General features: G+C 34.4%; 1 protein-coding gene across 4 annotated transcripts in view; it reads left to right on the top strand.

Moving 5' to 3' along the window:
* The window catches only part of MDFIC (MyoD family inhibitor domain containing), a 50,520-nt gene extending 44,831 nt beyond the window's left edge, over nucleotides 1–5,689 (top strand). For all 4 annotated transcript variants that reach the window (XM_084206233.1, XM_084206230.1, XM_084206232.1 and 1 more), the window contains exon 5: nucleotides 2,183–5,689. In XM_084206233.1, the coding sequence (XP_084062359.1) occupies nucleotides 2,183–2,430 (248 nt within the window). In that variant the 3' untranslated portion in view covers nucleotides 2,431–5,689. The remainder of the gene's footprint in view (nucleotides 1–2,182) is intronic.
* The last annotated feature ends 7,097 nt before the right edge of the window (nucleotides 5,690–12,786 follow it).

The raw sequence follows: 12,786 nt of genomic DNA, 5'->3' as shown, positions 1-12,786 counted from the left end.
GTAGAACAACATTTGTTATTGTATTAGCTTCTTCAAGCTGTATTTTAAAGATGTGATATACTAAAGCCTTAGTTCCTTAAATATGAAGGTTTCTTAGATAGAACTCTTGGCTTCTTTATCTTTTCCCTTCATATTAAAAGAAAATCTGAAAGGAGATTTTACCTGAGCATATTTAACACCATCTCCATGACAACCAGCTAATTAATTGCTATCAGTCTGGCTTTGGTCCTCTTCAGTGAACTGATACTCTCCAGCTTTTTTTTCACATATCTTCTGTGTTTTCTATGAAGGTCATTTATTTAGTGACATTATATCTTTGGGAATAGAAGCTTTTTAATACAAGAAACAATTTTCTTTACAGCACGTTAAATGTACCTGTGGTTTCCTGTCAGTTTTGCTTCCTGCACAGTAGTGGGGAAATTTTAAGGTTAAAGTTTTGGAGCTTTTTCCCTCTTCTTGCTTTTTCTGAAATTTTCATCTTTTTCCTTTTGGGCATGAGGGTTCAGTAGTACATTATGACTGTGGCCACATTGCAGTACAGAAATGTCCAAGCCAAGTTTGCACCTTATAATATGCAAACTCCTTAGTAGGAGTGGGCTAAGGGTTCAAGTAGTTCCTTTGCCTCTCGGGACAGATTTGGCTGGTCTGAGCCTCAGTTGCTGCATTGCTGTAAGTATTCATGCTTGCTTGTGTAAGTCATTGCTGCAGTATCATGGAGTCAGAGTTTGTGCAATGTTAGAGGTATTTGGAATCAGTCAACATACCTGTCATGACTAGTGCACAATTTTTAACATTTATAAATTTGGTTAGAAGGCCTGATAATAGTATTACTGTTGCTAGTAATTGCAAATTTTCCCCTATGACAGCAGTCTTCAGCCTGTGAACTATAAGAACTTAACCACCTCTATAGAATAGAATGTCTGTAGGTGCTCAAACCAGCTGTCCATATAGCTCAATATGCTATAGCTCAATATGCTATTTTGTAGGGACCTGTAGGACTCGACTGTAGGGACAAGAGATAGGGTGAGGTTGTGCAAGATATTTTTCCCACAACATTTTTCCAATCTTCACCTGTCTGTGGCTAAAGAGTTCAAAATTTGCAGGCAGTCAAAAGAATGAAAGCTGAGGCTAGGAAATTATTTCTCCATCCTGAACACATCTTGTATTTTTATATTTTTGGTTGGTTTCTAAATGGCTATTCACTGCCTCTTACAAATTAAATATGGTTATACATATGAATTTATACACATTATGTAAATAGAGTATATCCCTCAATCCTGCACTCTCCTTTTCACTGGCACATGTTTAGTTCCAATCCCTGTTTTCCTGTCATGTCTCATTGTTGTTTGAAGTTATTCCATATACTTACTCTTTGGGTGCCATATCTTTTGCAGATAGTTTGTGGGACACCTTAATTATCTATGTAATTTAGTAGTACTTCTAAAAAGTGGATATTGATGTTCAGGTATAGTTGAGAACTCTTGAAGATTGAAGTAGTACATTAAAAGAATGGCAATTATTTACTAGATTTCTGTATTAAAGCAAGAGAAAAATCTGTATTTTGACTGAATATTTTATATATTGTTGAAAGTAAGAAATGCATATAACATGCAGTTAAGCTGGTTTTAAGGTGTGCAAAAATCAATAAAGCAACAATATTTAGGCAACTCTTTTATTTTTCTTCACATGTATCAAGCAAACAAAATAGTTTCAGAAGGGTGAGATGAACTGGGAAGGGCTGGAAATGATTTTAGGTAGTTTCCCTCATTTCTTGTTTTTAAATTTTTTTTTTTATCAGTTTATGTAAGAATGTATAATTTAAGATAATAGATATGGATATTTTACATAATAAATGGCTAAGGAGATTGATCTAAGCAGCTCTGAGCAGTTTAGTACCTGGGATTTGTATGAAGTGAAGTGGTGACAGGAAACTTGCACAGAGTTGGAGATGAGTTGAGCTGCTGAAGTGACCATGAAGATGGGAAGAGGTTTTTTGTAGTAGATTATGTGTACTCTGAACCATTTTCATTCAGCTACTTACTTGACATTGTGATGTATCTGGATTTAGAATGACATATTAATGATTTTCTCTTTTCTTCTTTGCCTTTTTTTTTTTTTTTTTATTGTTTTGCTTGTTCGTTTTGTTTGTTCCTGACATACTACTGAACTATTACAAATGAAGATTGCTGTGTTCACTGTATCCTGGCTTGCTTGTTCTGTGAATTTCTCACCCTCTGTAACATTGTTCTGGGACAAGCATCCTGTGGCATCTGCACGTCGGAAGCCTGCTGCTGTTGCTGCGGGGACGAGATGGGGGATGACTGTAACTGCCCATGTGATATGGACTGTGGCATCATGGACGCCTGTTGTGAATCTTCAGATTGCTTGGAGATCTGCATGGAATGCTGTGGGATCTGCTTCCCATCGTGAAGTATTTATCCCTTTCTATTTTATTCTCTATTAAAAAAAAACAAACTGGAGAGCTTTTCTTTAAATACATTTGAAGAAAGACAAGGTAAGATTTTCACACTTGCACTGTTAATTCCCTTTATATAAATATTTTTTTAAAAAGCAATCCTCAAATCTCTATTCTAACACAAATTGTATAGTTTTGTATGTGAAACTAAAGCTACATTCCAGCTTCCCTTTGGCTTTGCAAATGGAAGTGTTTATTGAAAGTGAATTATAGGCCTGATACTGTGGGCCATATGAAGGCAAATGTCCCATTTGAGTCGAGTGATAGGTTTTGGTCAGAGAACAGACTTCAAAGCAAACCTTAAGTATTTGCCTTTACCTACTTTAATGTTTAAACACTCAAATGCCTCTATGCATAGCATGCCTTGACAGCCATTCTGAAAATCAAGATATCTCTATTTCTCTGTCTTTGGGTTGAAAGCAACTTTGCTATATTGTTTTAAACTTATTTCAAAAGCCAGCATCAGAAATCTTCCATTGGTTTTGCTACAGTGATCATGTTGGCAATATGTCTTTTGTTTTGAATATCTCATTGATTAGAGAGAGGTTCCTGGTATTTTCCATTGCTGAGATTATCTGACAATCTAAAGTCAAATATAAGTTTTTCTCTGGGCTAGAAGAGTACCAGGATTTCTTTGTCATCAATCAAGACTGAATAGATGCCTTATAATTTTAGTTCAGTACTATTATTACTTGAAATGCTTTCTCTTAAAAGAGACTTCGGAAATCTGTGTAGACATGAAATATATCCTCAAACTAATAGACTAATGATACTTCAAAAATTGGCTATAACAGGAAAATTATTGGAAGTTAACTCAAGAATCTAAGCCAGTGCATGAAGTAGCCTGGTCAGTGTTTGTGGCTTTGGAGCCCGTGTCAAATAACTTACTATTTATTTCTTTATGGTGTAAGAAAGATCTACAGAGGGTAGTAGAATTTAAACAGGGTATAAAAACAAATTTAAATTGACTTGATTAAGGAATTCTTTCATATTCTTAAATGCAAAAAGCAAGTGAGAAAATGTTTATTCTCAGATACATTTTAAATGTTGTTTTTAAATAACTGTGTAAAAAAATATCATTTTAAAAATGTATTAGATGCTTTAAAAATAAAAGGAATGGTATTTAAAATATTTGAAAAATGCTGTTAGGGTCTGTTGGACCTAACTGTATATTCCCTATTACATCATTAAGATTTTCCAAGAAATATCTCTCTTTTGTAATTGTAATCGTGGAACAGATAAAGAGGTTTGTGGCATTCCCAGATTTAGGGAATCAGTCTACCCATCTTCTTTACCATCTGCTAATTTCTGCCTTCCATGTCTTTAGCTCACAAACTGTTCTTTGTAAGCCACCCACACATCTTGATTTCACATACTTAAACTTTCCTATTTACATTCCAGGTATTCCATTTGTAGAGCATAGATTTGTAGATCTCCTAAATTCAGTTCTTGTTGCAGGAGTCATCAATAGCAAATAACATGTGTGTTGAGTGAATTGGCCATAAATGTCTCTTTCTACTATAGTGAATTCAGTTTATGCAAATGTGACAAGCTAAAGATCACAGGAGTGTGAAGCTGAGTCAAAAAATGGTCTGATATTAACCAAAGTTTCTTCTTGTGAACACTGACTAGTAGTGCCTACTACTGCAAGTTATCACTGAAGCCAAATCCTGAACTCTGCTAGGGAGCTGGGAAGTGTTACGTTTTGCCTTAGCGTATGTAATATTGTGGTGTATTCTGATGCAATGCAGATTCACCCTCAGTGGGTTTCCTAATCTGTTTTTTGATAGTTACTACAAGTATTATTCTTATTATGTTTTTTTTTTCTTTCCATATATTGGGCCAGATTCTGATCTGTATTCCGTAAACTAAGTGTATTTCCATTCATGTCAGAATTTTCTATTGGTTAAATTCCAGTTAGAGAGCACAAAAATATTATGGTAATAGGCAGGCTAATAAGGAATAATATAGTTAAATTGATAAATTCCCAGTGCTCAGAATCAGGCTCATGGGGCTCAATTATGACTCCTAAAAGGCTGAACCACATTGGGAAGGGGGAAGAGGTGCCTTGGTTGAGTGGCATTGCCTGGAGGCATTTTGTCTTTGTAAGGCATAATGCCTCTGGGGAAATTGGGGGCATCACAGTGAGCATTGGGACTCAATGCACCTTGGAAAAAGTCTAGACAGTACTTTGTCCATTGTAGGTGTGTGGTTGACTCCGTGGTTGGGGGAACATGTTCTCTGGGGCTAGACAGCACCATGAACTGTCTTTCCTCATGTCCTTCTGGTCACAGAGAGGTGAATTAGGGCTGTTTCTTGTCTGATTGTGCTTTTGGGACAGGGAAGAGGACTCCCAGTCTCTTGTCCTGCCCCAATATCCATGCCCTGCTGGAACAGGTCCAGTTCTGTGCTTGGAAAATGCACATTTGTGTAACATGCTTTTAGTGAATGCTAGATCTTACTAAAAATTACTTTTACCACAGGTTGATATGGTTAAAAAATAACAAAAAACAAAAAACAACAATCTAGGGAGTTATTTTCCTGTGTAAAAGTTATCTACAGAGTTTGTTCTGCACAAGGCCTTGTTTCTACTTACTGGAACTTAGTGGGTTTTTGATTTATTGAAACTATAAAAGCAATAATTATGAGAACTTTGTTCATGCATATGTGTATATACTTTTTCTCACACACATGGACATACACAGATATGTCTTTTCCCACTTTTTTGTGAAATACTAGGAAGTGAAAATAGTGTTATTAAACCTCATAATGATTAGAAGTATCAAAGTATTACAGACAATTGAAAAAATAAAAAATTGTGTATTTTGTTTGACATTTAAATGTAATCTGCTACTGTTTGTCATAGAGATATTAGCACTTTTTAAAAATGTATCTTTGTAGCAGAGAATATTAGCATGTAGTTTAGGGAATTCCTTTCTATATTTACATCCTTAAATTCTGTTTTGTAATTTTCACTCTGTAATCAGCCTTGTAAGCACCTTGTGTAATAAAAAAAGCAGAATCAGAAGTCAAATGTGAAAATAGAGTTTAAATAAAATGAAAACATTAGAATTTAATTGTCTATTTTATAATAGTTCTTGTGAACTTGTACAGTGTTTCAGTTTATAGTTCTGCAAACTGGCCCATTTGAAAGACATGATGTTTGTATTTTATATCAATTGGATGTGCTACTTGCAAACACTATTTTGAAATAAAGATCTTTATTTTGAAACTTTTGGATATCACTTTTTTCTTGTCTTGCCTTCTTACTCCTCTGAAGAAAAATTTAATGTCTTTTTATATTTTTTCTTCTATTTTAACCCTTCCTAGAGGTGTTGGCCTTTGGGTGATTTGCACAGAGGGTGAACTCATGTACAGGTTTGTCTTACAGGTGGAGCTGAGCCAACTCAGACACTAGAAGCTGTGCTAGCATGAACTAGCTAGCTGTGCTAGCAGTAAAAAAGTTTATCATTAAGAGGGAAAATTCATTTTTTGGTAAAATTGGATTAATTAGGTGAAATTACAGTAATGACTAAATTTTATCAAAATGAAATTTATTTTAATACATCCACTGCAAGTCTTCAGATTACTAAAAACAACCTGAACCAAGAGTGTAATTGGCTCTTAGTATTCATATTATTTTTTTTCATGTTGGCTTAAGCTAAATGTGAACATCCTTATACTACTTGAAAACTGCAGAAACTGCATGTCTACAGTCTTTTGCACTAATTTTTCTACATCTGTACCACCACAGAGGGTCAAAAAAACTTGCTTCTCTGGCCATGACCGAGGAAAGATGATAAAACTGGCAGAAATTGTGTTTGAGTGTGTATCATGAAGCCTTGCATTGAGACTAATAATTATTTTAGTAATTATTTAGTAATTATTTAGTAATTAGACTAATAATTGTTTTAGTAAAAGAACTGATAAATGCATAGAAAAATAGCATCATTTGACACCTATTTTAGTTGGTCTAGCCAGTATCCATAATACATAAGATTTCTAGAAAAAAAATGACTCATGTGAAGAAGGATCAGGAACATTCAGGAGCTTTTGGATTGAATAATGGCTCTATTTCAGGCATAGTTCTCATGTTAAGAACTGTGTGTTGACTTAAATGAATCACTGACTTTCCAATATTCTAAATGAGAAAATTTTTTGAGCTCTTCACACACTTAGGCCTTTTTCAGATTATCTTAATGGTTGCAATACTTGATGTATATTCTTGGGGAGCAGTGCCAATTGTATTGATGTGTCTCCATGTTAAAGCTTTTATTGTCTCCAGTCTTGTAACTTTCTAAAAGGAGACAGATCACAGTATGAATGATGTATCTGAAATCTTACTCTTGGCACCAAAATTAAGTTAAACATTAGAGAAATATCTCCCTAGTGATTTGTCTTAGTCTTTGAGTTCATACATCACATACTGGAAAACTCCACAATGTGTTGATGGTAACAGTAGTAGCTCTAGAATCTTACAGATATTGATCTTGTGTTTTTCCTTACCTTCCGAACCTTTTGCCAGTTCTTAGCACTTCCAAAGAGAGCAGGGAGACCTTAACTCAATTTTAACAATGAAAGAAGTTCAGTAAAAATAATACGCTTCACTCACTTCGAAGATGCACTTGTTCAGCGTGCTCAGTGCACTTGAATGTGAAGTTGATTGCTTGCACAAAGTTTAGCCTACTCTTAAACACTTGCTTATGCTATTTACCAGTGATTTGGTGCTAGTGTCATAAAAGAATGGATTTTCTCACCTTTAGAAATCTTTAATATGATGGGCTATTTCTACTATAGTTGGAAAGAGAACGTTCTCTGAATTACCAATCTGCAAAACAGGCAGATGTTTAATTAGATTAGATGTTCTTAATGTCTTTATGGTTTTTAATCATAGGTTCATGGAATTGCTTGAGTTGGGAGGGACCTTAAGCATCATATGATTCCAACCTGCTTGCCATGGGCAGGGACATCTTCAGCTAGATCAGGTTGCTCAGAGCCTCATCCAACTATACTTTGAACACTTCCAGGGGTGGAGCATCCACAACTACTCTGGACAACCTGTTTTTGTGCCTCATCACCTTCACATTGGGACTTGCTTCCCAATATCTAATCTAAACCTCACTTCTTTCAGCATAAAGCCCATTTTCCCTCACAGTATTCTCCCTCATGTAAATAGTCTCTCTCCATTTGCCTTTTAGGCTCCCTTCAGGTAACTGTAAGACTGCAGTTAGGCCGCCCAAAAGCTCTTTTTTCCAGGCTGAACAATTGCAATTCTCCTATCAGTTCAGCACGCTTCATAAAACATTGTGTACAATCCTGTTTTCTTATTTTATGTACGCATATTATAGCAATTGTTAGTACATTGCCATTCAGTACTCATAAAAACGGAATGTAAGATGAAAGACTGTATAATACCTTTTATACATTTAATAGTGCCTTACTGATTTTTATTCTGGCATGCGTATGCTATTTTAACTGACAAAGTACTCCACTGTAATTGGGGCTCTTTATATCATCTCAGTAGGGTATGTAATTGGTGCCCAAGCACTACACAATTCCTCTTCAATCAGTGATGTAGGATTCAGAAATTTGTCTCATCTCAAAGTTGCACAAAGTGACCACACTGTGAATATGCTGTACTCCAATATATTTCATGTTACAATTCTACTTTTTGAGGCACCAAAATCACAGTGCCTATCTTTGTTTCCTTAGCTTTTTTGCAAGGTAGTATGTTTGGTTTTGTTTTGCTTTTAAATTTTGGTTCAAAGAGAATTGAAAGGGTCTTCATTGTGGAAGTCTGGGACAATATCAAGATACATGTTGCATTGTAAGTTCTTTCTTCATCTTTTCTCTGTTCTCTGCTATATGCAACTTCTAGTAAGAGACTTGTAAAAGTGATGTCTTTTGGAACTTTGGACTTAGCATCTAAATAACTGAAACTCAGTAGTGTTGAAATATTTGAAAATGAAAATTAATTGATTATGTCCTTCTTGCTCAAATAAAGCACCAGAAGTTCTGTCAAGATGGATTCTGCAGAATTTTGCAAACTGGCAATCTTCAAAATAGTTCTGCTTACAAGAATAAGACTAGCATGTTAGTTTCAAACTAGCACATTTGAGAATGGCAATATATATATCTGTGTGTGCGTGTGTGTATATATATATATGCTAGTTTTTTGATTCTCAGCTAACTTCAGTTACTGAGGACTAATTAAGAACAAGCTGGGAAGAATAAATGTATTAAACAACGTGGTATTTCTTTCCTCCCTAGGAAATGAAACTCCATTTGTCTGTTTCTTCATGTGAGGAGGAGACACCTTGATTACATATTTAATGTAGACTAACAGCAGTGGTTTAGAATCCACAATAACTTCAAGGTCATTAGAAGTAGTGTGTGAAGGATAAAGGGAAATGTGTTGCAAGGATCCCACTACTCTTGACAACTGCTGTCTTTGCCTCAGTAATCTGCTTTGCAACTACCAAGCTTTCATGGGGTTAAGTCTAAGAAAATTAGGGTATCCATGACTGAAATTTTATATTCACTCTTGTTTCTTCAGAAGGAGTAATTAGACATATTTACACAATTACATTTTAGTAAACTATTATGTCAGCTTAACTGTAACACATATTCTGGTTAAAGTACATTAAACAGCAATCCAGAAGCAATTTAGCTGCAGAAGGCATTATTTTCTATCTAATTATTTGCAAATTAATGAATAAAATTAAATTCCAATCACTGAAAAAATGAAGTAATGGTGAGAATCAGAACTACATATTAGTTAAAGCTATGCAATGCATAACAGAATTAAAGCCGCCTTTTATTCAAATTCAATGCTTAAAAAAGAACAAATCCATCATCTTGAAATTTGACTTGTAGCTTGACATTAAAAATAATATGAGTAGAATTTTCAGTGGGGTAAGCACAAAACTAGTTCAAGTAGTGTCACTCTCAATTAATGTACTCAGGTGCTGTGCCCATTAAAATTCCCACTTGTGGGTTCAGCTCTCTATGCAAATGGGGTCATTACCTGGAGAATTTAATTGGGTATGACACTGGGAGTAGGAATTTTCCTTTCAAAATAAACCTTCTTGCACACATTTTCACTAGAAATTTGATTGTTACATAGACTTCATATTGTTTGGCTCTATAAATATTTACCAAAATTGAGAATGTCCTCGCTTACTTATTCTTTTACAGGTAATTCATAATGCATCAAAATGATTTTTAAATTGTTCCATGTATTGCATATGCAAGTCTTGTTACAAAATCTGTGGTGAAAATCTCTTCTTTTTTGGTGTTAAAATGGTATTTTTGCATGTATCACATCCTTTTAAAGCTGATATTAATTTCTATAATGTCTGAAAGCAGAACCATAGTATTTTTGTAGTACATGTAAATGAAAAAAAAGGTTATTTCATACTGAACTCCCACCTTATACATTGTTTGGAAAAAAAAAAAATTGTGTTTCTTAGCAATATTAACTTCCAACTTTTCTGGACACTACTTTGCATAATCACTTGTATAAATAAGGCTAATACTGAAAGATATTAATCTCAAAATGTACATACAAATCTTGCGGAAACACAGAATTACATGATTGAATGAAACTTCTAGAGAACTTCCAGTTCAGCAGTCTAAGCTGTAACAGTGTCTAAAAACATTTCTTGGAAGCCTCTGATGAAGGGAGTTTTGGACACTAGAGGTAGTTCTCACTTGTGCTACAGTAAAGTCTTAACAAATAGAAAGCTTTTTTCCTTACATCCTATTTAATCTTATTTTCATTTCTGAAAATAAAACTGATGTATCCATGTTCTATTCCCAGTGGATGTGTACAACAATCACCATTCTCTTGTCATAACCTTTCATATAGTTTGCATACTCCTGCCTAGTTTCTCTTGCCTCATCCAAAGAAATATAGTTTCAACTGTTGTTTTTCAGTGCAACATTCATTTCAGGCATTATAAAGCTGTATGAGCTGTGCTTCTCCTTTCAAAGTACGATAAGACTGAGGGAGAAACCCATGAAGGAATTTTTTTTCCGCTAATAAGAATGTTGGATAGTGTATTAAAGTAAGAGATACATTCATGTCAATAATGTGCATGGATTTCTGTGGCATGAAAGTTGACAGTATTTCATTTGCAGCTTAACTTCTGTAAAAGAAACAGTCCTAAGAATCAGCATGATGATTATCTACATAATCCCTTGAAAGATTTTTGTGGGATTTGCAGAAGAACCCTTTAAAAAATTTCTGGGATGGAGACCTGCAAGTGTTGTATTAGCAAACAAACTGAGAAAATGAATTGACCATATCATTAAAGCTTCTCTACATTTATTACTTCTGTATTTTCACTCCATGTCAGCTTTCAGCTTCTTGCCACTCTTTTGGGCTCTTGGTTTACTAATCTGGTATCCTCTGTGTTCTCACTGAAACTTCTTGTCCAGTTCTGTTGGGTCTCTTTGCTTCTTTGATGCTTAATACATATTTATGAAAGGAAAAAAAGCTACTGAAGAGTGATTTTTCTTATTGAACTTACTTGTAACCTTGTAGTAGCCTTGCAATATGGTTTTAAGGTCACGGGTGAGAATGAATTTTAACTTAAACAAACTTTGTTTCAAAAGGTTAGTGCTCCCTTACTACTCTTCATGTTCAAAAATGGTAATTAGAATAATTTTATTCACAGAGAAGATCTAATGTATTTCAGTGTAGTTTTATAATACTTCTCAATTATTATACAGTAATGAGAATAAAAGTTTTATAAAAATAATTTTACAGGCATAATATACCTGAGTTCTTAACACTTTTGATTTTGGACTGATATGACATCCTGACTTCCAATATTATTCCTTAATATGTACAGGTGAAGTAGACTGAAACCAAGTAACTGATAGGTCTCAAAACTGTAGTTGTCAAATGAAAACGTGTTAAAAGAGTGATTTTAGAGAGATTGTGAGGAAGTTGGTACTGTGCCTGCAACTCTTCAACATTTTGATCAATGATCTGGAAACATTTCTAGCAGAATTTGTAGATGAATCAATAGTTGATGGAACAGTAAATTGAATACATATCCTTACAAGCTGCTTATTTAGAGCAATCTGAACCTGGTCGGATGGATCTCTTCTCAGAAAATGTTTTTCCATGCTATGAAAGGGAAAGGAAATATTCAGAATTTACTTCATCTGAAAAAGAATAATTTCAAACGCTTTGAAAGGACTTAGGGATCATGGTGAAAAAGGTACTGAACAATTTCAGCTGAAATCCTGCAGCCTTTCATGGTGACCTTTCAGTGTTTCAATGGGTAAGCGTGCTAAGGGAAAACACGCTTTCAGGCCTTCCTCTTTTGGAAAATAAGAAGTTCAAAACAGAATACTGGAAATTACTTAGAGATATAGAATCACTTTAGCAAGAGAAAATTTCAGAGCTTATTCTACTCAAGTTTATCCAGCAGAAGACTGAGCTGTGACTCCATCACACTGTACTGGTATCTTCACAGGCTCAAATTACAGTGATTTGAAATTTTTTGTATTCTGTGAGAGAGACACAGAAAGAGCTAAACTATAAAGCCAAACAAAAATGGATGTCCAGTTCCTTACCCAGATGTACCTCTGAAGATAGTAATGAGTTGAACAAACCATCAAACCCAGGATTTGATTACTCTTGGCAGTCTTGGTCCACAACTGATGCTTTTCTCAGAGTTACCTTTAAAAGGCTGTGTGCGTATATGAATATTTATTTATTTATTTATTTATTTATTTATTTATTTATTTATTTATATGTTTAGCGCATACAGAGAAAAAATGTAGTCAAGAGATGCTGAACTGGACAGAATTTTACTTCTTTTCATCTTAGAGAACTTAGATTAGATGGTACAGTACCACCTCATGGATTTGTCTGGTGACAGGAAGAGACTACCCAGTGTGAATGCGTTTGTCAAATTCTTACTCTTGACAAACATTAAAATAAAAGAAATATGTTTTTTGCCGCTGCAGGATCTCCACAACACAAATATGTATGTTCTCTATCACAGTAGTTGTCCAGGATAATATGTGGTCACAGATGATTCCCATACCAACATTTAAATATGGTGCATGTAGGTTATAGTTCTGGACTAATAATTCAAATAAAGATTAATTTCTATTTCAAAAATGTAAAACACATTAGATGTTAATTTCAAGGGCAAAATGAAATTGAAGTCCCTAAGAAAATACCTTAAATTGGATGAATTACCTGTAAAACAAACATCATAGATAAAAAGTGAATTTGCTTAATATAAAAAAAGTTAATAAAATGGGCTGTGAAAGGAAGATAAGCA

The sequence above is a fragment of the Fringilla coelebs genome (genome assembly GCF_963513975.1).
Source record: "Fringilla coelebs genome assembly, chromosome: 5".
Classification (NCBI taxonomy): Eukaryota; Metazoa; Chordata; class Aves; order Passeriformes; family Fringillidae; genus Fringilla; species Fringilla coelebs.
The sequence above is the reverse complement of the archived record's forward strand: the minus strand, read 5'-3'. Positions and strand labels throughout refer to the sequence as shown.